Source organism: Ursus arctos, unplaced genomic scaffold (assembly GCF_023065955.2).
Source record: "Ursus arctos isolate Adak ecotype North America unplaced genomic scaffold, UrsArc2.0 scaffold_34, whole genome shotgun sequence".
NCBI lineage: Eukaryota > Metazoa > Chordata > Mammalia > Carnivora > Ursidae > Ursus > Ursus arctos.
Window position 1 is genome coordinate 5484882 of NW_026623030.1, and position 24837 is coordinate 5509718.

The 24837-nt window shown below is 38.5% G+C and overlaps 1 protein-coding gene across 2 annotated transcripts in view; it reads right to left on the reverse strand.

The window, feature by feature from the left end:
• RNMT (RNA guanine-7 methyltransferase) overlaps positions 1–24837 on the reverse strand; it is a 40939-nt gene that overhangs the window by 9368 nt on the left and 6734 nt on the right. For both annotated transcript variants that reach the window (XM_026486319.4, XM_057305851.1), the window contains exons 4-9: positions 23277–23402; positions 20664–20779; positions 19507–19688; positions 18819–18983; positions 15257–15374; positions 248–349 (exon numbers count right to left, since the gene is read on the reverse strand). In XM_026486319.4, coding sequence (XP_026342104.1) covers positions 248–349; positions 15257–15374; positions 18819–18983; positions 19507–19688; positions 20664–20779; positions 23277–23402 — 809 coding nt within the window. The remainder of the gene's footprint in view (positions 1–247; positions 350–15256; positions 15375–18818; positions 18984–19506; positions 19689–20663; positions 20780–23276; positions 23403–24837) is intronic.

Genomic DNA, 24837 nt, shown 5'->3' on the forward strand with positions numbered 1-24837 from the left:
GGAGTGCCTAGGTTAAGATATAATGATATAGCAAGGAACTCTCCAACCACGCTTGTAACTTTCTCCCCATCCTTATTGCATTCCATTCTCGCTATTAAAACATTTGATCTTCTAGTCTATGGTTCTAAAAAGGGGAAACAGACTAACATGTATCTGATTTGTAAACCGATGAAATGATTTCATAAGTTTCCACATAACATAAGCTTTTTTTTCATTTTCTAGAAAACATGCTACACATGAAACTTACCAAAGGCAACCTCACGTGACTGCTCTTCATGTATTCTGCTGCGTGTTCGTAGTCATCCACCTTCTCGGAGGCAAGTCTGGAATTCTCGTTTGCTGGGTATGGCTAGGGAAGCAAGTGAAATTCCTAGTTAGGAAATTAAATGAAACTTATAATTCAGAATTAAGAACATTAAGTCACTAAAATAAAATAATTAAGAAAATAATCCTTAAGTATTAATTTCAGGAATATAAACTACACATAGTTTTGAAATATGAAAAAAAAATGGGAGAAGGGGGATCCTCTCCTTAACAAAGTAGCTATTATAGATAGTCAACTTTGATGATAATCATAGAATATTTACAGTTGGACAAAACTGTACCATTTATTTAATCACCTGCAAGAACCACTTAGCAGCAAACACTTGCATCTCCCTGACTCCCAGTGAAAGACTTTTTCTGTTGTAACACAAAGTTGAAGGAAGTTATTATCAAAAGAGCTAAATATTAAATATTATGGTGATATATTAGCCATCAGAAGCATGAACAGAAGTTAAAAATAATACAAATGAAAAACTCAAAATCCTGGGGGAAGATGGTGGTGGAGTAAGAGGCCCAAAGGCCCACCTCATTCCATGAATTCAAAAAAATAACTACTAAATCATCCTAAATACCCCAGAAATCGATCTGAAGACTGGTAAAACAAACTCTACAACTAAAGGTAGAGAAGAGGCAACACTGAAGAAGATAGGAAATGCAGATACATGGTTTGGGAAAGAGATGGTGGGCACTCTGGTGGGGAGGGAGCTGCAGTCGCTGAGAAGGGGGAGAAACAGACCAACACACAGGGGAGCATATGGGGAAAACAAATCCTCATAGCATTTGGCTTGGAAAGCAAGAGGGCCTGAATTTCGTGAGTTCTTGCAACCAGTGGAGCTTAAAGCCTGGTCAGTGTGCTTGGCTCTGGGAGACCTCAGAGGACACTGGGGTTGCTATGGGAGAAAAGGCAGGGCAAACAGCCCGCAGACATATAACATGGAAACAGCAATCTGAAGAGCACCCGGGGCACACAGTGGGAAGGTTACTGCTCATCTTGGAGCGTGCCTCAGAGACACAGCCATCAGAGACCCCCCCAAGAATAAAGGAACTGGCTAGGGGCGCCTGGGTGGCACAGCGGTTAAGCATCTGCCTTCGGCTCAGGGCGTGATCCCGGCATTATGGGATCGAGCCCCACATCAGGCTCTTCTGCTGTGAGCCTGCTTCTTCCTCTCCCACTCCCCCTGCTTGTGTTCCCTCTCTCGCTGGCTGTCTCTATCTCTGTCAAATAAATAAATAAAATCTTTAAAAAAAAAAAAAGAATAAAGGAACTGGCTAGCACCATTTCCCTTTGTGACTCCTCAGCATAAACACCAGTCACTGATGGAGAATTTAAAGCAATGATCATAAGGACACTCACTTGACTTGAGAAAAGAATGGAGAGCATCAGTGAGACCATTAACACAGATAAGGAATAACAAAGAGATAAAGGGCTTAAAAAAACGAAATGAGAAGCATGCTTGATAGAATGAACAGCAGGCTGAAAGAAGCAGAGGAACACATTAATGACCCAGAAGACAGTAATGGAAAATAATCAAGCTGAACAAAAGAGAGGGAAAAAAAATATGTAAAACAAGAATAAACTTAGGGAAACAGTGACCCCATCAAACGTAATAACAATCATATTATAGGAGTCCCGGAAGGAGAGGAAAATGGGTCAGATAATTTATTTCAAGACATTAACAGATGAAAACTTCCCTACTCTGGGGAAGGAAGCAGATATGCAGATCCAGGAGGCACAGAGAACCCCCATCAAAATCAACAAAAGCAGATCGACACCAAGACATGCTTAATTAAATTTGCAAAATACGGTAATAAAGAAAAAATATTAAAAGCAGCAAGAAAAAAGAAGTCATTAACTTATAAGGGAAAACCCAGAAGGCTAGCAGGAGATTCTTCAACAGAAACTTTGCAAGCCAGAAGGGAGTGGAACGACATACTAAAAGTACAGAACGGGAAAAGTACAGAACGGGCAGCTAAGAATAATCTATCCAGCAAGGCTATCATTAAGAATAGAAGGAGAGATTAGAGTTTCCCAGACAAAAAGCTAAAGGAGTCCGTGACCACTAAACCAGACCTACAAGAAATATTAAAGGGGACTCTGAGTGGAAAGGGAAGATGAAAATGACAGTATGAAAGTAGGAAACACCAAAGCAGTAAAAATGAATGTTTCTGTAAAAACTCAGTCAATGAATTCATAAAATAAAAGGATATGAAACAGGACAGAATATACCTAAAACTTGGGGAGGAGAGGAGTAAAGAATGGGTTAAAACGTAAACAACCATCAAATTAATATAGCCTGCTGTATGCAGATGTTATATACACACCAAATAGTAACCACAAATCAAAAACCACTAATATGCAAGGAATAAAGAGAAAGAAATCCAAATATATCATTAAAGAAAACCAGCAAACCATGAAAGAAAGAGAAGAAAGGATCAGGGAAAATCTCCAGAAACAACCACAAAACAAGGAATAAAACGGCAATAAATACATATCTATCAATAACTACTTTGAATGGAAATGGACTAAAGATTCCAATCAAAAGACATAGGGTGATGAAATGAAAAAAAACCAGACTCATCTATATGCCACATACAAGAAATTCATTTTAGACCTAAGAACACCTACAGACTGACAGTGAGGGAATGGAGGGGAACCTGGGTGGCATTGTCTGTTGAGCGTCTGACTCTTGGTTTCGGCTCAGGTCATGATCCCAGGGTCCTGGGATCAAGACCCACATCAGGCTCCACACTCAGCATGGAACCTGCTTGGGATTCTCTCCCACTGCCCCTCCTGGCCACCCATCCTATCTCTCTGTCTTTCTCTCTGTAAAATAAATGAACAGATATTAAAAAAAAAAAACAAAAAAAAGTGAGGGGATGGAGAAACATTTATCATGCAAATGGGTATCTTATCAGGAAACAATGGCTTGGGGATGAGGAAAAAGATGGCAGAGAAGTAGGGGACTCTATTTTAACCGGTCCCCTGAATTTGGCTGGATAGCTACCAAACCATTCTGAACACCCATGAAATCTGCCTGAGATGTAAAAATATGTATCTCGATCTCTACAAACAGAATATCTCTGACGGTCTCGAGGTATGAAGCTGGGAGTCGTAGATTCTGAGATTCTGTGCACAGGTATCAGAAAATAAACAGAAGGGGGAGGACCACCATATGCTGGCAAAGGGAAGGTGATATAACACCAGAGCACAAAAGCATCCCATGCTGGGGACAGGGCATAGACTCGCAGACCGGTAGCAGCAGGGAAAAGACTTTAGTCACTTCGGCTCTGACTCTCGGAAGAGACAGGGAAACCAACCAGGGAAAGCCGCCAGAGACCAAAAGCCCCCCAAAAATGGTTTTCACTGACCAGCCCGGCCCACCCAACAAAGGGCAGGGCAACTCTGCCCAAACAGGGTTGCCTGAGTAACATGTGGCAGTCCCCTCCCCCAGAAGACAGGCTGGAAGAACAAGAGGCTGACAACCATAAGGTCCCTATAAAACAGGTGCATCTTATTTGGGTCACGGTTAATACTTTGGACTCTGTACATTCCCTCAACCACCCCTCAACAGAATGACTAAGAGAAGGAACTCCCAACAAAGGAAAGAAACAGAGACTGTGGCCTCTGCCACAAACCTAATGGATATGGATATAAACACGATGTCAGATATTTCTGACTTCAGAGTAACAACTATCAAGGTGATATCTTGGCTTGAGAAAAATATCAGCGACCATATAGAATCTCTAAGGTCAGAAATGAGATCTAATCAGGCCGAACTTATAAATGCTATCAATGAAATGCAGTCCAAAAGGATACTCTGAATGCCAGGGTGAACAAGGAAGAACAACAAATTAGTGAGCTAGAAGATAAGATGATAGAAAAGAAGGAACCCAAGGAGGCATGGGAAAAAACAGATTAAACCCCAAGGGATTAGACTGAGAGAGATAAATGACGCAATGAAACGTTCCAATGTCAGAATTATTGGGATCCTTGAGGAGGTGGAGACAGAGAGAGGTCTCGAAGATATATCTGAGCAAATCGTAGCTGAGAACTTCCCTCATCTGGGGAAGGAAACAAGCATGCACGTCCAAGAGGCAGAGAGGAACCTCCCAAGATCAATGAGAACAGACAGATGCCCTGACACATAATAGTATAATTCGCAAATCTTAGATCCAAGGAAACAATCCTGAAAGCGGCGAGGGGGATGAGATTTCTTACATACAGAGGGAGGAACATCAGAATAACGTCAGACCTGTCCACAGAGACCTGGCAAGACATATTCAGGGTATCAAACGAGAAGAACATGCAGCCAAGGATACTTTATCCAGCAAGGCTGTCACTCAGAATGCATGGAGAGACAAGAGGCTTCCAAGAACGGCAGAAACTGAAAGAATATGTGACCTCGTATCAGACAATTTCGATTTTAAGGTAAAGACTGTAGGAAGAGATACAGAAGAACACTATATCATTCTTAAAGGGTCTACCCAAAAAGAAGACCTAACAATTGTAAATATCTACGCCTCCAACATGGGAGCAGCCAATTACATAAGCCAACTGTAAACCAAAATAAACATATTGGTAATAATAATACTTTTAACAGCAGGAGACCTCAACACTCCACTCTCAGAAACAAACAGATCATCTAAGAAGAAAATCAACAAAAAAATAAGTGTTTTGAATGACACACTGGACAAGATGGACCTCATAGATACATACAGAACATTCCACCCTAGGGGCGCCTGGGTGGCACAGCGGTTAAGCGTCTGCCTTCGGCTCAGGGCGTGATCCCGGCGTTATGGGATCGAGCCCCACATCAGGCTCCCCCACTATGAGCCTGCTTCTTCCTCTCCCACTCCCCCTGCTTGTGTTCCCTCTCTTGCTGGCTGTCTCTATCTCTGTCAAATAATAAAATAAAAAATCTTTAAAAAAAAAAAAGAACATTCCACCCTAAAACAACAGAATACTCATTCCTCTCGAATGCACGTGGAACTTTCTCCAGAATAGACCACAAAATGGATCACAAATCAGGTCTCAACTAATACCAAAAGACTGAGATTATTCCCTGCATATTCTCAGACCACAATGCTTTGAACTCAGACCATCCTGCTTAAGAATGTTTGGGTCAACCAGGAAACTGAAGAACTTAAACAATTCATGAAAACCAATGAAAATGAAAATACATCGGTCCAAAACCTATGGGATACTATAAAGGCAGTCCTAAGGGGGAAGCCTCACTCAAAAAAAAAGAAAAAAGAAAAATCCCAAATACAAAAGGTAACTTTACACCGTAAAGAACTGGAGAAAGGACAATAAATAAAGCCTAAGCCAAGCAAAAGAGAAATAATGAAGATTTGAGCAGAAATCAATGAAACAGAAACCAGAAATACAGTAGAGTAGATCAACGAAACTAGAAGCTGGTTCTTTGAAAGAACTAATAAGATCGATAAACCACTGGCCAGACTTATCCAAAAGCAAAGAGAAAGGACCTGAATTAATAAAATTATGAATGAAAGGGGAGAGATCACAACTAACACCAAGGAAATAGAAACAATCATTAGAAATTGTTTTCAACAACTATATGCCAGTAAATTAAGCCCCCTGGAAGAAATGGATGCCTTCCTCGAAATCTATAAACAACCAAGACTAGAAGAGGAAGAAACTGAAAATCTGAATAGACCAATAACCAGTAATGAAATTGAAGCAGTGATCAAAATTTCCCAAAAAACATGAGTCCATTCCCAGGGGAATTCTACCAAACATTCAAAGAAATAATACCTGTTCTCCTGAAGCTGTTTCAAAAAATAAAAATGGAAGGAAAACTTCCAAACTCATTCTATGAGGCCAGCATTCCCTTGATCCCAAAACCAGGCAAAGACCCCATCAAAAAGGAGAATTACAGACCAATATCCCTGATGAATATGGATGCCAAAATTCTCAACAAGATCCTAGCCAATTCATTCTTTTTTTAACTGGGGAAAGGAAAGATGGTGGAGTAGCGGACCCTATTTCAACTGGTCCCCTGAATCGAGCTGGTTATCTACCAGAACATTCTGAACACCCACTAAATCAGCCTGAGATGTAAGAAGATATATCTGGATCCCTACACACAGAACATCTCTGGGGGTTGGTCTCGAGGTCTGAAGTGGGGAACCGAGAGTCTGAGGGCAGATATCGGAAGATAAATGGAAGGGGGAGAGAGCCTCCATGAACATGCACCAGGAAGGCAAAAATCTCCCGCGCTGGGGACAGGGCACAGACACGCAGACTGGTAGCAGTGGGGAAAGGTCTTTAGGTCACCACACTACACTGAAACCTGTAGCTCGGGAGCGTGTGCGCAAACCAGGAGCGGCTGGTGGATTAGAAGCAAGAAGGGCAGAGAAATGCCCGGCCCTGGGAGCGAGGACTGGGAGAGCGGCTGTGGGGTTCACAAACCAGGACGCTTCGGGTTTTTAGCAGCACAGACAGAAATGCAGTCAGTGTGGCCTAGAGAGCTCAGTGAAGAGTAGACTGCGATCTCTCTGTTCTGAGACAGAAGTCTGGATACGGTCACTTCGGCTCTGACTCTCAGAAGAGACACAGAAAGCCACCAGAGAACAAAAGCCCCCCAAAAATGGTTCTCAATGAACCCATCCCCCTCCACTGGGGGTAGGGCAACTCTGCCCAAACAGGGTTGCCGGAGTATCAGTGTGGCAGGACCCTCCCCCAGAAGGCAGGCTGGAAGAACAAGAAGCCCACATCCCTAAGGTCCCTATAAAACAGGTCCATCTTGCTTGGGTCCTAGTCAATAATTTGGACTCTGTACATTCCAGCAACCACACCCCATCAGAATGACAAAGAGAAGGAACACCCAACAAAGGAAAGAAACAGAGACTGTAGCCTCTGCCACAGAACTAATGGATATGGATATAACCAAGGTGTCAGAAATGGACGTCAGAGTAACAATTATCAAGATGATATCTAGGCTTGAGGAAAATACTAACGAAAATATAGAATCTCTAAGGGCTGAAATGAGATCTAATCTGGCAGACCTTAAAAAGGCTATGAATGAAATGCGATCTAAACTGGATGCTCTGACTACCAGGGTAAATGAGGCAGAAGACAACTTAGTGAGTTTGAGGATAAGAAGATAGAAAAGAAGGAAAACGAGGTGTCATAGGAAAAACGAATCCAATTTAAGAAACTAAGCTGAGGGAGATTAGTGACTTGACGAAACATTCCAATATCAGAATTATTGGGATCCCTGAGGGGGTGGAGAAAGAGAGAGGTCTCGAAGATATATCTGAGCAAATCGTAGCTGTGAACTTCCCTAATTTGGGGAAGGAAACAAGCATTCATGTCCATGAGGCAGAGAGACCCGTCCCAAGATCAGTGAGAACACACCCAGGCCCTCACGACCTATAATAGTACAATTTGCAAATCTTAGATCCAAGGAAACAATCTTGAAAGCGGCGAGGGGGAAGAGATTTCTTACGTACAGACGGAGGAACATCAGAAGAATGTCAGACCTGTCCATAGAGACCTTGCAAGCCAGAAATGGCTGGCAAGACCTATTCAGAGTACTAAATAAGAAGAACATGCAGCCAAGGATACCATATCCAGCATGGCTGTCATTCAGAATACATGGAAACCAATGAGAATGAAAACACATTGGTCCAAAACCTATGGGATACTGCAAAGGCAGTCTTAAGGGGGAAATACATAGCCATCCAAGCCTCACTCAGAAGAACAGAAAAATCTAAAATAGAGACCTATACTCACACCTTAAACAACTGGAGGTGGAACAAAGGAACGGGCCTAAGCCACAAATGAAAAGAGAAGTAATTAAGAATTAGAAACCAGAAATACAATAGAGCAGATCAACGAACTAGAAGCTGGTTCCTTGAAAGAATAAGACTGATAAACCACTGACCAGACTTATCCAAAAGAAAAGAGAAAGGACCCAAATTAATAAAATTATGAATGAAAGGGGAGAGACCACGACTAACACCAAGGAAATAGAAACAATCATTAGAAATTATTATCAACAACTATATGCCAATAAATTAAACAACCTGGAAGAAACAGATGCCTTCCTGGAAACCTATAAACTACCAAGAAAGAGAAAGGAAGACACTGACAACCTAAATAGGCCAATATCCCGTAACGAACTTGAAGTGGTGATCAAAAACCTCCCAAAAAACAAGAGTCCAGGGCCTGATGGAGTTCTTGGGAAATTCTACCAAACATTCAAAGAAGAAATAATACCTATTCTCCTGAAGCTGTTTCAAAAAATAGAAACAGAAGGAAAATTTCCAAACTCATTCTATGAGGCCAGCATTCCCTTGATCCCAAAACGAGGCAAAGACCTCATCAAAAAGGAGAATTACAGACCAGTATCCCTGATGAATATGGACGCCAAAATTCTCAACCTGATCCTAGCTAATAGGATCCAACAGTACATTAAAAGGATCATCCATCACAAGCAAGTGGGATTCATCCCTGGGATGCAAGGGTGGTTCAACATTCTCAAACCAGTGTGATAGAACACATTAATAAGAGAAGAGACAAGAATCATATGGTCCTCTCGATTGATGCAGAAAAAGCATTAGACAAAATACAGCATCCTTTCCTGATTAAAACACTTCAGAGTGTAGGGACAGAGGGTACATTCCTCAATTTCATAAAAACCATCTATGAAAAGCCTACAGTGAATATCATTCTCAGTGTGGAAAAGCTGATAGCCCTTCCCTTAGGATCAGGAGCATGACAAGGATGCCCACTCTCGCCATTATTGTTCAACATAGTACTAGAAGTCCTTGCAACAGCAATCAGACAACAAAAAGGGATAAAAGGTATTCAAATTGGCAAAGAAGTCGTCAAACTCTCTCTCTTCGCAGATGACGCAATACTTTATGTGGAAACCCAAGAGAATCCACCCCCAAATTACTAGAACTCATACAACAATTCAGTAACGTGGCAGGATACAAAATCAATGCACAGAAATCAGTTGCATTTCTATACAGGAACAATGAGAAAGAAATTAGGGAATCGATTCCACTTACAATAGCAACAAAAACCATAAGATATCTCGGAATAAACTTAACCAGAGAGGTAAAGGATCTATACTCTAGAAACTATAGATCACTCTTGAAAGACATTGAAGAAGACACAAAAAGATGGAAAAACATTCTATGCTGATGGATTGGAAGAATAAACATAGTTAAAATGTCTATGTTACCCAGCGCAATCTACACTTTCAATGCCATCCCGATCAAAATATCAATAACAGTTTTCAAAGTGCTTGAACAAACAATCCTAAAATTTGTGTGGAACTAGAAAAGACTCCGAATCACCAAGGAAATGTTGAAAAAGAGAAACAAAGCTGGGGGCATCACAATGCCAGATTTCAAGCTATGCTACAAAGTTGCGATCATCAAGACAGCATGGTACTGGCAGAAAAACAGACACATAGACCAATGCGACAGAATACAGACTCTAGAAATGGACCCTCAACTCTATGGTCAACTAATCTTTGACAAAGCAGGAAAAAAATATCCAATGGAAAAAAGACAGTCTCTTCAATAAATGGTGCTGGGAAAACTGGACAGCTACATACAGAAGAACGAAACTCGACCATTCTCTTACACCATACACAAAGATAAACTCTACATGGATGAAAGACCTCGATGTGAGACAGGAATCCACCCAAATACTAGAGGAGAATATAGGCAGTAACTTTAACATAAGGCACAGCAACTTCTTTCAGGACATGTCTCTAAATGCAAGGGGAACTAAAGCACAAATGAACTTTTGGGACTTCACCAAGATAAAAAGCTTCTGCACAGCAAAGGAAACAGTCTACAAAACAAAGAGGCAACCCACAGAACAGGAGAAGATATTTGCAAATAACATTTCCGATAAAGGGCTGGTATCCAAGATCTATAAAGAACTTCTCAAACTCAACATCCAAAAAATAAATAATCAAATAAAAAAAATGGGAGAAGACATGAACATACATTTCTCCAAAGAAGACATACAAATGGTTAACAGACACATGAAAAAATGTTCAACATCATTAGCCAACAGGGAAATTCAAGTCAAACCACATTGAGATACCACCTTACATCAGTTAGAATGGCAAAAATTAACAAGGGAGGAAACAACAAATGTTGGAGAGGATGTGGACAAAGGGGAATCCCCTTTCACTGTTGGTGAGAATATAAGTTGGTACAGCCACTTTGGAAAACAGTATGGAGGTTCCTCAAAAAGTTAAAAATAGAGCTATCCTATGACCCAGCAATTGCACTACTGGGTATTTACCTCAAAGATATAGATGTAGTGAAAAGAAGGGCCATATGCACCTCAATGTTTATTGCAGCAATATCCACAATAGTCAAACTGTGGAAGGAGCCAAGATGCCCTTCAACAGATGAATGGATAAGGCAGATGTGGTCCATATATACAATGGAATATTACTCAGCCATCAGAAAGGATGAATTCCCACCACTTGCATGGACATGGATGGAACTGGAGAGGATTATGCTAAGTGAAGTTAAGTCAAACAGAGAAAGACAATTACCATATGGTTTCACTCATACGTGGAATATAAGGAATAGCATGGAGGACATTAAGAAAATGAAGGGGGTAGAAATCAGAGGGGGAGATGAACTAAGAGAGACTTTGGACTCCTGGAAAGAAACTGAGGGTTTCAGAGGGAAGGGAGTGGAGGAATGAGTTAGCACAGTGATGGGTAATAAGAAGGGCATGTATTGCCCAGAGCACAGAGTGTTGTGTGCAAACAATGAATCATGGAGCACTACCATCAGGAACTAATGAAGTACTGTATGGTGACTATCATAACATAATAAAAAAAATTTTTTTAAATAAATTACGCACACACAAAAAGAAAAAAAGAATGAAACAATGGCTCTGAATAACACAGCAGACCAGATGGATTTAACATATATTCAGAATATTCTATCCTAAAACAGAAGAATACACATTCTTTTAGAATATACATGGAACATTCTCCATGACCACACATTAGGCCACAAAACAAGCCTCCACAAATTCAAGAAGATCAAAGTCATACCGTGCATCTTTTCTGACCAAAGTGCTATGAAACCTGAAGTTAACCAAAAGAAAAATCCAGGAAGACCACAAATACTGGGAAGTTAAGTAACATGCTAATAAACAATGAATGGGTCAACAACTGGGAAATAAAAGAAGAAATTAAAAAGTACATGGAAACAAATGAAAATGAACACACAATGGTCCAAAACGTTTGGGATGCAGCAAAAGCAATACTAAAAGGGAAGCTTATAACAATACAGGCCTACATCAAGAAGCAAGAAAAATCTCAAATAAACAACCTAACCTTGTACCTAAAGGACACAGAGAAAGAACAATAAACGAAACCTAAAATCGGAAGAAGGAAGGAAATAATAAAGATCAGAGCAGAAATAAATGATGTAGAAACTAAGAAAATAACTGAACAAAAAGCAATGAAACTAGGATCTGGTTCTTTGAAAAAAATCAAGAAAATTGATAAACCTCTAGCCAGACTCATCAAGGAAGAAAAAGGACCCAAATAAACAGAATCATAAATGAGGAAGGCAAAATAACAACAAACACCACAGAAATACAAACAATTATAAGAGAACATTATAAAAAACTATATGCCAACAAATTGGACAACTCAAAAGAAATGGATAAATTCCTAGAAACATATAACCTACCAAAACCGAAAAAGGAAGAAAAAGGAACTTTGAACAGACTGATAACCTGCAAAGAAACTGCATCAGTAATCAAAAAACTCCCAACAAACAGAAGTCCAGGACAGATGGCTTCCGTGCAAATTCTATTAAACATTTAAAGAAGAGTTAATACCTATTCTTCTCAAACTATTCCAAAAAACAGAAAAGGAAGGAAAACTTCCAAGTTCATTCTACGATGCCAGCATTGCCCTGATACCAAAACCTGATAAAGACACCACACACACACACACACACACACACACACACACACACAGAACTACAGGCCAATATCTCTGATGAACATAGATGCAAAAATCCTCAACAAAATACTAGCAAACTGAGTTAAACAGTACATTTAAAAAAAATCATTCACCATGATCAAGTAGGATTTATTCCTGAGCTGTAAGGATGGTTCAGTATTCATGAATTAGTTGTGATACATTACATCAATAAGGAAAAGGATAAGAACCATATGATCATTTCAATAGATGCAGAAAACACTTCTGAAAAAATACAACATCCACTCATGCTATAAACCCTCAACAAGGTATGTTTAGAGGGAATCTACCTCAACAGAATAAAGGTCATATATGAAAACCCAAACCCACATCATCCTTAATGGGGAAAAACTGAAAGCCCTTCCGCTAAAGAGGTCAGGAACAAGACAAGGATGTCCACTCTCACCATTTTTATTCAGCATAGTACTATAAATCCTAGCCACAGCAATCAGACAACAAAAAGAAATAAAAGGCATCCAAATCACTAAAGAAGTAAAACAAGAAACAGACTTTTAGTTATAGAAAACAAACGGATGGTTACCAGAGGGGAGAGGTGGGTGGACGGGACGAGTGAAAAATGGATGGGGATTAAGGAGTGCACTTGTCCTGATGAGCACTCTGTGATTAAAATGAAAACTTAAGAAAAAAAAAAATACAGATGAAAAACTTGAGTCAACAGAGAACCCTGTGAGTTCAAGAAGATAAGGAAAATAATCCAGCCTTCAAATTATGGGCAGTCTTCCTATTTCTCTCTCTCTCTCTCTCTCTCTCACACACACACACACACACACAAAATGCTTTGTTTTTAAGGCTATGTTGGCCAAATGTTTATTCAAATTACTTCAAGCACTACTCTTTTTTTAAAAGATTTTATTTATTTATTTGACAGAGAAAGAGACAGCCAGGGAGAGAGGGAACACAAGCAGGGGGAGTGGGAGAGGAAGAGGCAGGCTCCCCGCGGAGCAGGGAGCCTGATGCGGGGCTGGATCCCAGAACACTGAGATCATGTCCTGGCCCAAGGCAGACGCGTAACGACTAAGCCACCCAGGCGCCCCTTCAAGCACTATTTTTAATCCATTTCAAGTAGCATCCCCTTATACTGTGAAGTGTACTGGTTTGTAATACATGTTAAATCAAAACAGAACGAATTACATAGAATACTTAATATTTTTAACAACCATCTACTCTACAAAGGTTATATATTCTCTGTAATTCCTTTGTCTTTTTATAACAAACCAGCTAACAAGGAATCACTTTAAACCTAGATCTTCCTGATGAATTTTTTTTTTTAAAGATTTTATTTATTTATTTGACAGAGATAGAGACAGCCAGCGAGAGAGGGAACACAAGCAGGGGGAGTGGGAGAGGAAGAAGCAGGCTCATAGAGGAGGAGCCTCATGTGGGGCTCGATCCCATAATGCCGGGATCACGCCCTGAGCCGAAGGCAGACGCTCAACCGCTGTGCCACCCAGGCGCCCCCTTCCTGATGATTTTTTAAGAAAATGATCCAGAAATGTCTACTTTGCTATCTTCTCTTTCCTCTTTCTTTACATGTATCCCACAATAAGCTCAGATATTAGAAATTTAGCAGTTTGCTGTGTAAGTACATTTTTTGTACATGCAAAAAGCACCACCAAGAATGACAACCTACAGGCATGTGTGTGTGGTGATTTGTACACACACACTTTTTCTAGTTTCTTCTTTTCCCTCAAAATAAAAAGAAGCTTCTCCTGCTAAAAGAAAGCAAATACAAATATTCTTAATTCTAAAATACAGAAATTACAACCAATAAAGAATGTAACATTTTAGTGGTTTAGTGGTTTCAAAAGATAATTTAGGATTTAAAAAGGACCCTTTCACTCCAATAGGGAAAGTTGTATGGATGCTATAGCAGGAGACTTTTGTTTAAAAACCACCTATAAAAACTAAAAAAAATATGAAGGTTAATAGCTTTGTGACAAGGATAGAAGTCATGTATCCTTTCTGGGCCTCAGACTGCCCATTTTAAAATATGGAAGGTGACCGCTTTGCCTACTTTGTGGGGTACTTGCAAAATAAATAAGAGTATGATTAAAGTACTTTAAAAAACATTCTAAGTTGAATGCACTCTCTAAAGAAGTTTAATGATCATCTGATTAATATGATCCTGTTGATCAAGCATAAAAATGTTCACTGACGATTTCAGACCAAATTAAATATTGATAAGGAAAACTAACTAGTCAATGGCTACACGAGTCAAAACTTGTGTAGAAGCTGCCTTTGCTGCAATCAGGAAAAGAAGGCGTCCAGAAGCAGGTCCCAGCAACAATATAGTCTAAAAACCCAGAATCTTGCTAGATAGTCAGCAAAGAACAAAATTAGGCATCGTATGAGCTCATCTTAGACCCTGGTCAGGAAGCTTTTAAATTACTAATGTAACGAAAGGGCAATATTGTGAAGAAGTAGAGCAATAATGCACCCCAGGGGACATTTGGTATTTCTGGAGTCATTTTTGGCTGTCACAACTGGGGGCAGGGGTGCTACTAAAATCTAGTGCATAGATGCCAGAGATGTTGTTGAACACCCTAGCGTGAACAGAACAGCCCCTCACAACCAAGAAATTATCTGGTCCCAAATACCAACAGTCCTGAGGTTAAGAAATCCTATTTAAAAGCAGTACTATCTAGAAAACAGAATTTGATGATAGCATCACTCACTCACTCACTCACTCACTCATTCATTCATGTATTTCCTGAGTACCCACCAAGGAAAGTTTCTGTAATGAACTCTATCCTAGGTGCTGAAGAGTCTAGAGTGGTTCAAAATAATCTGTGTGATTTATATAAATACTGAGCATCTATATGGCCTTAAAAGGAATCTCAGACAGTCAAACAAGTTTACCAAGACCTGGAATATTTATACCTTTTCTAAATACCTACCTCCAGGGCCTGCATTCGTTTTAACAGCATTTTATTTTCGTTGTTCTTAATCTTTTCTTCATAGAATTCCAGAAATGTTTTTTTGTAGACTAGTTTCATATTGTACTTCTTCGCCATTCTGTCCAAAACAGATTACTTAATGAAAACGTTTTCAAAATATTTGTAATTCCTCCACAGTTTACTTTGATACAATAGTGACAATTTCTGGGCACCAAAAAAGCTAGCATCATAAATTCACAGTAGGATGATACAAACTGAATGAAGAGTAACATACCAATAATTACACCTATAAGATAACATGCATCCTAAATCTCAATGGGTCACAGGAAATTCTATCACTGTAACAAATAGGTCAGGAAGTAAAATGAAAGGCTACGAGATGGGGATGAATAGCTGTAAGGAACACTTTTCTATTAATTCCATTTTATTTAACTTGATCCCTCACAGTGGCATTAAAAACAGCTGCCATTCCTTCTTAAAATATTCTCTTTCAGCTCTTGGATTCTCTGGCAAGATACACTATTAATCTTTATAACACATCTTGGGCTGCTTCTTCACAGTTTGTTTTACAAATTTCTTTTACCCAACTTCTAAATTTTAATATTCTGAAGAGTCTGGCCCAGAGCATTACTCACTTTCCCTTCCCTGACTTCATAAAGCATGCCAACAACTATCTGTAGCTCAGCTCTCTCTTGTCACACTCATTTATTCCACCGGTTCCTAGAAATCTCCACCAGGATGTCACAGGTACCCTCTAACTTTCCAAATCCAAAGCTGAACCCCATTAGACTGTTCCACCAATGTTTGCTATCTCAGTAAATCTAATGATTCATGCTAGAAACCTGAGAGTTCTCCATGCCACCATCCTCTTTCCAATGCTCCACACACCACTACATCCCATTTACCTATAAAATGTTCTTCAAATAGTTCTTCTTACACTTCATTGGCCACCAACTTGCTTTATTTATTTATTTATTTTTAAAGATTTTATTTATTTGACAGAGAGAGAGACAGCCAGCGAGAGAGGGAACACAAGCAGGGGGAGTGCGAGAGGAAGAAGCAGGCTCCCAGCGGAGAAGCCTGACGTGGGGCTCGATCCCAGAACGCCGGGATCACGCCCTGAGCCGAAGGCAGATGCTTAACGACTGCGCCACCCAGGCGCCCCACCATCTTGCTTTAACTACCACCACCACTCAGCTATAATACTTCGCTTGTTTCCCTGCTTCCACTCTTACTCTCCCTCAAGGAATTTTCCAACTGCAGGCAGAATGAGCTTTCAAAAAAATACATACATGTCACTTCGCTCATTTATGCCTTTCACTGGCTTTCCAGCACACTTAATAGAACACAGTTCAGAAGCATTTTGCATTGCCTCTAATACACTCATCTATAAAGGAATGGTTCCCTGGGGTACCTAGCAGGCACAGTCCATACAACCATACAGCACGTGACTCTTGATCTCAGGGTGTTGAGTTCAAGCCCCACACTGGGCATAGAGCTTACTTTAAAAAAAAAAAAATAATAATAATGCTGCCTCATCTTGAGCCACTTGGGCCCTGATTCCTTACAAGCCACACAAGGGTTTTCCTTCAGCTCGTTCACATACATTGTCCCTTCTACTCTTCAACCGGCAAACTTCTTTCCATCCTTTAGATGTTGACTTAAACATCACTTCTTCACAGGTGGATTACTTAAATACTCAATTACATTAGGTCTCCCTGTTATACTCTGGTTTTTTTTCTACTGCGTTTTCCAAAGTTTATGGTATCTATACCTGCTGACAACATAAGGGGTCTGGGGAGGATCTCAGGTAGCAGGTACAGGAGGAGATGAAGGGAAAATAACTTTGGAAGGGTTGATGAGAAGGTTTATGAGGTGATAATAAGGCAAGGACAATGAAAAAGAATATATATGAGAGCCACTGGGCTATGTATGTAAGAGGCATAGGTAAGGCAGTGCTCCCCATAATCTGAATTAGCCCTTCTTGGAAAGACAACATGAGTAAAGTTAAGAGTCTCTTCTATTCTAGGCAGTTCATTTTCTACCATAAGTCTCCAAAATAAGCCTTCAGAAATAAAATCAAGTTTTACACCTGCGAAATATCACAATTACAAAGAACTAAGACTCAATCTGACCAATTTGAATAGGTTTGCCATATAAAAGCTAATTATATTTTGGTTCAGTTTCTTAATAAAACTGCAAAAGGGCATCTCAAAATCCCATGCATTTTCAGATCCTGTCTCACTGAATGTATAACTGTTTTAGTAAATAATTTTTTAAACATTTAGATATTATAGTGATGACTTGACTTTACATGTGCATCGCCATTAAGCAAATTAAGTATAAAAGATAGCTAGTGCTTCCTAGCTTTTAAAAAAACTTTCATTACGGGGCACCTGAGTGGCTCAGCTGGTTAAATGCCCAACTCTTGATTTTGGCTCAGGTCATGATCTCAGGGTCCGCGCTCAGCAGGGAATCTGCTTGAGATTCTCTCTCTCACTCTGCCCTTCCCCCGCCCCCGCCCCTCACACTCTTGCATTCTCCCTCTCAAATAAATAAATCTTTAAAAAAAAAACTTTCATTATATCCTTTATCTTTTTAGGCCTACTCAAATTACCAACTTCGTTAACCAAAAACACCAAGCCCACATACTAAACATATGTAATGACATACTAAAAACATTTAATTTCTCCTTTTACAAAGGTGAAGAGCAGAAACATTTCCTAAGTTTACTAATGTTAAGGGGGAAAAATGATTTAAATTTTTAAATTTTATAGCTTATCAAATAAAATTTTTATATATTATAGAATTCTAAAAGTCTTTTATCTATAATTTTATAAGCTGACTGAGGCACAATTCAAATAATCACCAGCTCAAAATAAACAGCAAATAAAGCTCTTCTCTTTCCTCAGTTAATAAAAGACTTCTGTTTTAAAAGCAGGAAATCAAGTTTGGTCAACTGTGACATGGCCTTATGTTTAAATTGACTCCTCCATTTTCCTTCTCAGGGAAACCCCAAGACCCAGGAATCTCATAAGGCCTTGAAGCTTTATCTGATGAAGCCTGGTACCCCAACTTTCCCCGTCTTTGTACAGGACACCGAAAACCAGGTGCATGAGTGAATACATTTTTGAATCAGGATTTAAGGTTCAAAGCTATAGTGAAACGTAAAACAACTTTTAATACCTATTCTCATCAAAGGAGGAGCTTTGCTTTATGAAGACTCATTTTATATTACCAAAGTTACTAATAGTTTTTAAAAAAAAATGTTTCACTATTTGCAAAGTCAGGTATTTTCTGTCACAAGATGAAGGCAACAGACTCCCTTTCTTACCTACAGGATATAGTTACAATGATGAAAGAAAACTAAATATTAAGCAAGGCTATGGGAGGCTATGGCATAAACCAGAATTTGAGGTTAGTCTTTTTTTTTCCTTTTTACAAGGCTATACTTTTTCTTTGGGTTCCATTTAAAATAAGGAATGAACAGAAATACTTTTTTTTCTTTCTTTCTTTCTCTTAAGGCAAGAAGAGAAGAGTAACAGATTAATGACATTCTTACTCATTTAGCAATGGAAAATAGACCAAGAATTCAGGGACATCCACAACACCTTCCAAGTTGAAGTCATATTTGCAGCCAAATAAAGGGTAATCTCCTTTCTTCTGAAACTTCACAGTATAGATCTCATTCCCAAATGATTCTGTTTCTGAAGCTTCAAGGCGTCTTCTATTAAACGTTATCCCCAAACCAAAATAAAAAGATTAAAGTTATTAGCTCAGACTTACTCTGATCAGATTATGCATGTGAAAAAACTACAGGATGCAATTTTGAAAAGATACCTGATCAGCTTTTTAACTGGATTTGAGCTACTTTTAAGAAGCAAGACATTAACAGATCATTAACAATCTCACTAATGAAATTAGGCTGGAAATTAGGCTTCACTATCATGACTACTGGCTAAGTCTCTGAGTATCTGATCTAGAGTTTGTGTAGCACTATAACCTCTGGCTGGATACTTCGTCAGTCTCCAATTTACCCATAAAGATGTTTTAAAGATTCATTTGTAAATCTATCTTTTGACCTTAAACGCTGAGTATCTACATCTACTCAAATACATTATCAAAGTACTCAGCCTTTATAAGATTAACATGGCAGGTTTTATAAACTTTATTTCTGATAAACATTTGCTACTTCAAAATAAGCTTAATTCTGAGTATTTTATAAACCACAATATATTAAAAGCACTTACATCAGTTCAAAGCTATTGGGAGTGGTTCCAATAAAATAGCCTCCAGGGCTCAGTGTCTCACAAGCATTTCTGAGCATCATGTCAGCCTGCTCATAGGATTCAAATGAATAATGACAGACAAACTGACAACTGCAGATGTCAAAGCACATTTCTGGGTCCCGAAACTTGTTAATCAAAAGTTCCTGAAACAAAATTAAAAACTAAAATGGGTCAAGATTTTGCAGTTAACTACAATATGAAAACTTTTTACTAAGTTAATGTCTAGAATTAGGATCCTTAAAATAAAAGTAGACATGCCCTCCCAACCACCAACCTTTCTCTCATTATGTATAATGAGGTCCACAATGAAATGATCTTTTCCTTCTGGTTCAATAGAATTTGATTCCCATTTTCACAGTAATTTAAAAACTAAGGATGAAATCATGTTTCAAAATCTATCAACCAAATATGACATTTAAAAAAGCTGATGCTTTTATTTGGCTTTACTTCAAAGCTAAAATAAAAGGACGTTGAACAATAACCTTGATTAAAAAAAAAAAAACCCACAAAGCTGGCCTTTGGGACACTTTAAAAGTGCAGAAGTGTTTTTAAAGGTTTCCAACATTCTAGCAGTACACTACCACTTTACCTTTTCACTTTCACAACTGCAAACAAAATGTGTAGGATTAAAGATATCCATAATAGTTTAATGAGCTGATGAGTCAGACAAAGCATTAGAGTTTAAGGTGAAACTTTCACTATTCAAGTGCCTCTGTAGTTCTTCAACTTCATAGTTGTTAAGAAATTCAGAAACAAGTGCAAAGTGCAAAACATCAAACTCTGATATGTTGGGAAACTACCCCAATGAATTACAAGGTAAACAAAATGTAAGTTCAGTTCTATTTTAAAATACTGGAAAATAAATCTTGTCTGAACAGAAAAGCAACAAATAAATGATTCCTAAAGTTCAAATTATTAAAAGCAAAAAATTCCCAGAAGTGGGTCATTTAAGGAAATTTATCATTAACAGAATTTCTAGATGACACTGAAAACGCATGTCCTGAGATTTTTAGTGTTTCAAAGTACATTTTAAAAGAACTAACTGCTTTTTAAAACACATCATTCACCTGAACTAAAAATATTAAACGTAAATTGACAAACTGAAAAAAATTCTGTACCTTTGAACAATCAGCAGTTACAAATTCTGCATTGAAAATATATTCATTATCACGACAACGATTTTTCATGTCCTCATATCGCTGCTGACACTGTTTAACAGAAACATCAGCAATATCTGGAAGGGGGACAGGCATTAGTAACTGGCAACAAAGACCCACAGAGAGAAAATATAAATGCACAGATGGCTCAAATCTGGACATTAATCCTAACTGATAAACTTCAGCATGAAATCTATCCTTAGTAAAAGCAAAAAGGTTCTATTTCCTTCAAAACAGAAAGTATCTGTTTCAATGCAAACACCTTATTATTTTTCAAAAGGATTAAAAGCTTTCTCAATAAGTACTGATAACAGAAAAGTTCTATCATGATTTTTAAATGCTTATTCTAAGTTAAAAGCAGAAAGTTTAGACTCCAATTTGAATTATAAAACTTTAACTATATGCCCAACTTTGAAAAAATATCAAGGCCCAGCTTTGAAAATATCGTTTATTTTTTCTTAATAAAAAGTTATTTGCTTTTTCCTGTGTTGAGATTTGCAATGATGGTGCAAAAGCAATGGAAAGTAAAGCTGGCACCTTATCATGAATACAAGGTAGCCATGCACCAAACGATACAGGTAATACCTGGTATCTTCTTCACCACTATAAGCTAGCACGGGGAAAAAAAACCCCAATTTCGTTTCAAATGTTACTGATAAAGCAGTAAAATTTGATTTTATTAAATCTTGGCTCTTTTTCAATATTCTGTGTAATGAAATGGAAAGTAACAGAACATCTGTGCTACCTAACAGTCTAAACAGGACTGGTGTGACTATGTTCTGAGCTGTACTAGCCACTTTTTTCACAGACAAGTGTTTTCACTTGAAAGAACCATTGACAGACAAACTGGTTATTCAGACTTTATAATTTGGCAGACATTTTCTTGAAAATGAACAAAGTGAGCCTCTCACTTCAAGAAAAATAAAAGAACAGTATTTGTTACCAATGATAAAACTTGAGATTTCAAGTGATAATTACAAATTTGAAACACTTCATCTACCACCATGGGCTGGGCATCTTCCCAATAAAAATTTTTCTGACTGCTGGTAACATTAAAAAAATTTGATTTCTTGATGTCAACATTTAGAAGATCTATATAATTTTAGTGAACATTATTTTCCAAATATTACAAAATCTTGCAGGGCAAAAGATCCATTCAAAGCACAAGACAGACCAATGGATTTCAATATAACAGAATACAAAAATTTCACTGACACAAATTCTGATGCCACACTCCAACTTCCTTTAAGGATAACTACCACCTGCTGAGTTTGGATACAGTATGAAAGACGAATACGCTCCATTATCTGAAAAGACTGTGAAAATAGCCCTTCATTTTACAACTATGCATCAAACCACACATCTCAACAGTGAAGGCAGAAACAGGCGTGAAAACTCCTACTATTCTAGACTCTAAAGGTATTTGGAAAAATATTTTTACGGTGCCAGTCTTCTCACTAAACTTTATTTTTTATGGGGCGCCTAGATGGCTCAGTCGTTAAGCGTCTGCCTTCGGCTCAGGGCGTGATCCCGGGGTCCTGGGATCGAGCCCTGCATCAGGCTCCTCCGCTGGGAGCCTGTTTCCTTCTCTCCCACTCCCTCTGCCTGTGTTCCCTCTCTCGCTGGCTCTCTTTCTGTCAAATAAATAAATAAAATCTTAAAAAAAAAAAAACTTTATTTTTTAATGAATAAAAATATTTCTTAAATTCTCAATTTTAATTTCTATAATCAAGAGCTATAACCACATACACAATAGCTTTCTGTGGCCCGCCATCCTAAAAATAAGGGTATATAGTGTTCATAAAACCAAAAAATTTGAGAAGTGCTAATTTAGGTAACTTTACAGGTGGTGCTATGCACTTCATCTCACTGGAAGAACACGACATCTGCTTGTCCCACTTTAGCGTGAAGGCTGACCAGTGGGTTCAGGTGCTTGATTCATTCAGTTATTACATTCCTATCAACCTTTCTCACCTACTAGCTTTAGCAACTTTTTATGGTTGCTGTGTAGATCTGTTGTTTCATCAAGGGTGGAAAATTGTGATTTTCATCATTCCTACTGCACTTATTCATTCTGATTTTTTAATAGAGTGGAATCTCCCTTTTCAACCATTTGGTCACCTTAAAATACAGTTCACATAGGGTAAGGAAGATACCCCAACCCTTAATGTATGAATTTCAGAATGATGAGTAAGTTTCCTAGCAACCTCCAAGGGTGAACAATGAATTTTTTTCCTTTATTTGATGTGTTTCAATCCACTGAAATCACTATTCTTTTTGATGATCAAACTGTCCTATATTTGGCCAGTGGAAGTTTCAAGTTTATGCTTTAGACATGACTCTAACTTTGATTACTTCCCTCCTTTTAGGGAGGACAAGTTATCCCAGGTTCATTACCTATATTACGTAACACCATCAGTAAAGTCTCAAAACTCATTTAAAAAAACACCCATCTCACACACAGCCCCAGCTATCTTCTTATATTTTAGTGTCATGTGATACTGAGATTCTGTTTATCTTCCAGTTACCTGATTGATCACAAATTATTCTTGCCCATGCCATTATTTATCTTACCTGTACAAACTAGCTTGTTAATTCTTCCCTTTTTCCACTTGAGCAAATCTCCACCTTTACCACATCCCAGGTCCAAAACAGTGATATCACGTTTTTTTTTCTGTCGTACCTTTTCTAAAAATTCCCCTAAGAGAGAAATGTCATAATAAATTATCATTTCTCCATTTTTACTACGGCATAAACTGTTATGCCCAATAACCTACTAACACCTGCTTGATGCTTACTATAAACTATTACATGTTCATTTATGTAATTAATTCATAAGTTTTGGTGAACATTTCAAAATATGACTAAGAGTTAGTTAACCTGACCCTCTAGCATTACAGATTAGAGAGTATGTGTCTGGTATTTTAGAAAGTTCAGACAGGTTTTTGCAGGTTACTTTTAGAATTTGACTCAACACTGAAGAGCAGACATTTTAAATTCTAATTAATACAAGAAGATTCAACACTTGTTCATAAGAAAAAAAAATTACTCATCATTTTTGTAGTTTTCTCTTTCTAAAAGCTAAATCTTTAGCTTATAATATCCCTAACTAAATCAAAATTATTATAGGATCATAAGAGTGCTTGACTTTTATAAAAGATGTCAGGCTCACCACCAAAATCAATACAAGAACTAGTCCAAAAACTATACATCCCTCTTAATTTTACTGTGACCAAAATTCTTAAACACTCTAAAATAAAAACTGGAATCTTCCATCCCAAGCTACCAAATCACATTAATAACCAACAAATAGTATCATTAGGACCCCATACATCAATAGACAAATGGTTCAAATATCAGTTAAAGGCATATCAGTATTCTTAGACAACTGAAGTATTCAGCAATTCTAAAACCTGACACAATACTGAATCGCAGATCTACTCTTGTCTTTATCACTCTGAGTTTAACACTTCCTATTTCATGTGTGTATTATTTTGACTACTAAAATATTCACAGGGAGCCTGGGCGGCTCAGTCAGTTAAGACTCTGCCTTCGGCTCAGGTCATGATCTTGGGGTCCTGGGACTGGGCCCCGTGTTGAGCTCCCTGCTTGGCAGAAGGTCTCTTTCTCCCTCTCCCCCTACCCTTCACCCCCTCCAATGCTCTCTCTCTTAAAATAAATAAAAATCTAAAAAAAAAAAAAAAATTCTGTTATGAGTATTTCTGCCTTTCACTGCCCATAGGATCTTAAAGTAATTTCAACAGAAGCATAAGTGTTGTATATTTAACTTTCTGCTATGAATCTTAAAAAAAACAGCATAACCGGGGTGCCCGAGTGGCTCAGTTGGTTAAGCGGTCAACTCTTTTTTTTTTTTTTTTAAGATTTTATTTATTTATTTGACAGAGATAGAGACAGCCAGCGAGAGAGGGAACACAAGCAGGGGGAGTGGGAGAGGAAGAAGCAGGCTCACAGCGGAGGAGCCTGATGTGGGGCTCGATCCCATAACACCAGGATCACGCCCTGAGCGGAAGGCAGACGCTTAACCGCTGTGCCACCCAGGCGCCCCACTAAGCGGCCAACTCTTGATCTCAGCTCAGGTCATAATCTAGGGTCCTCAAACTGAGTCCCACATCAG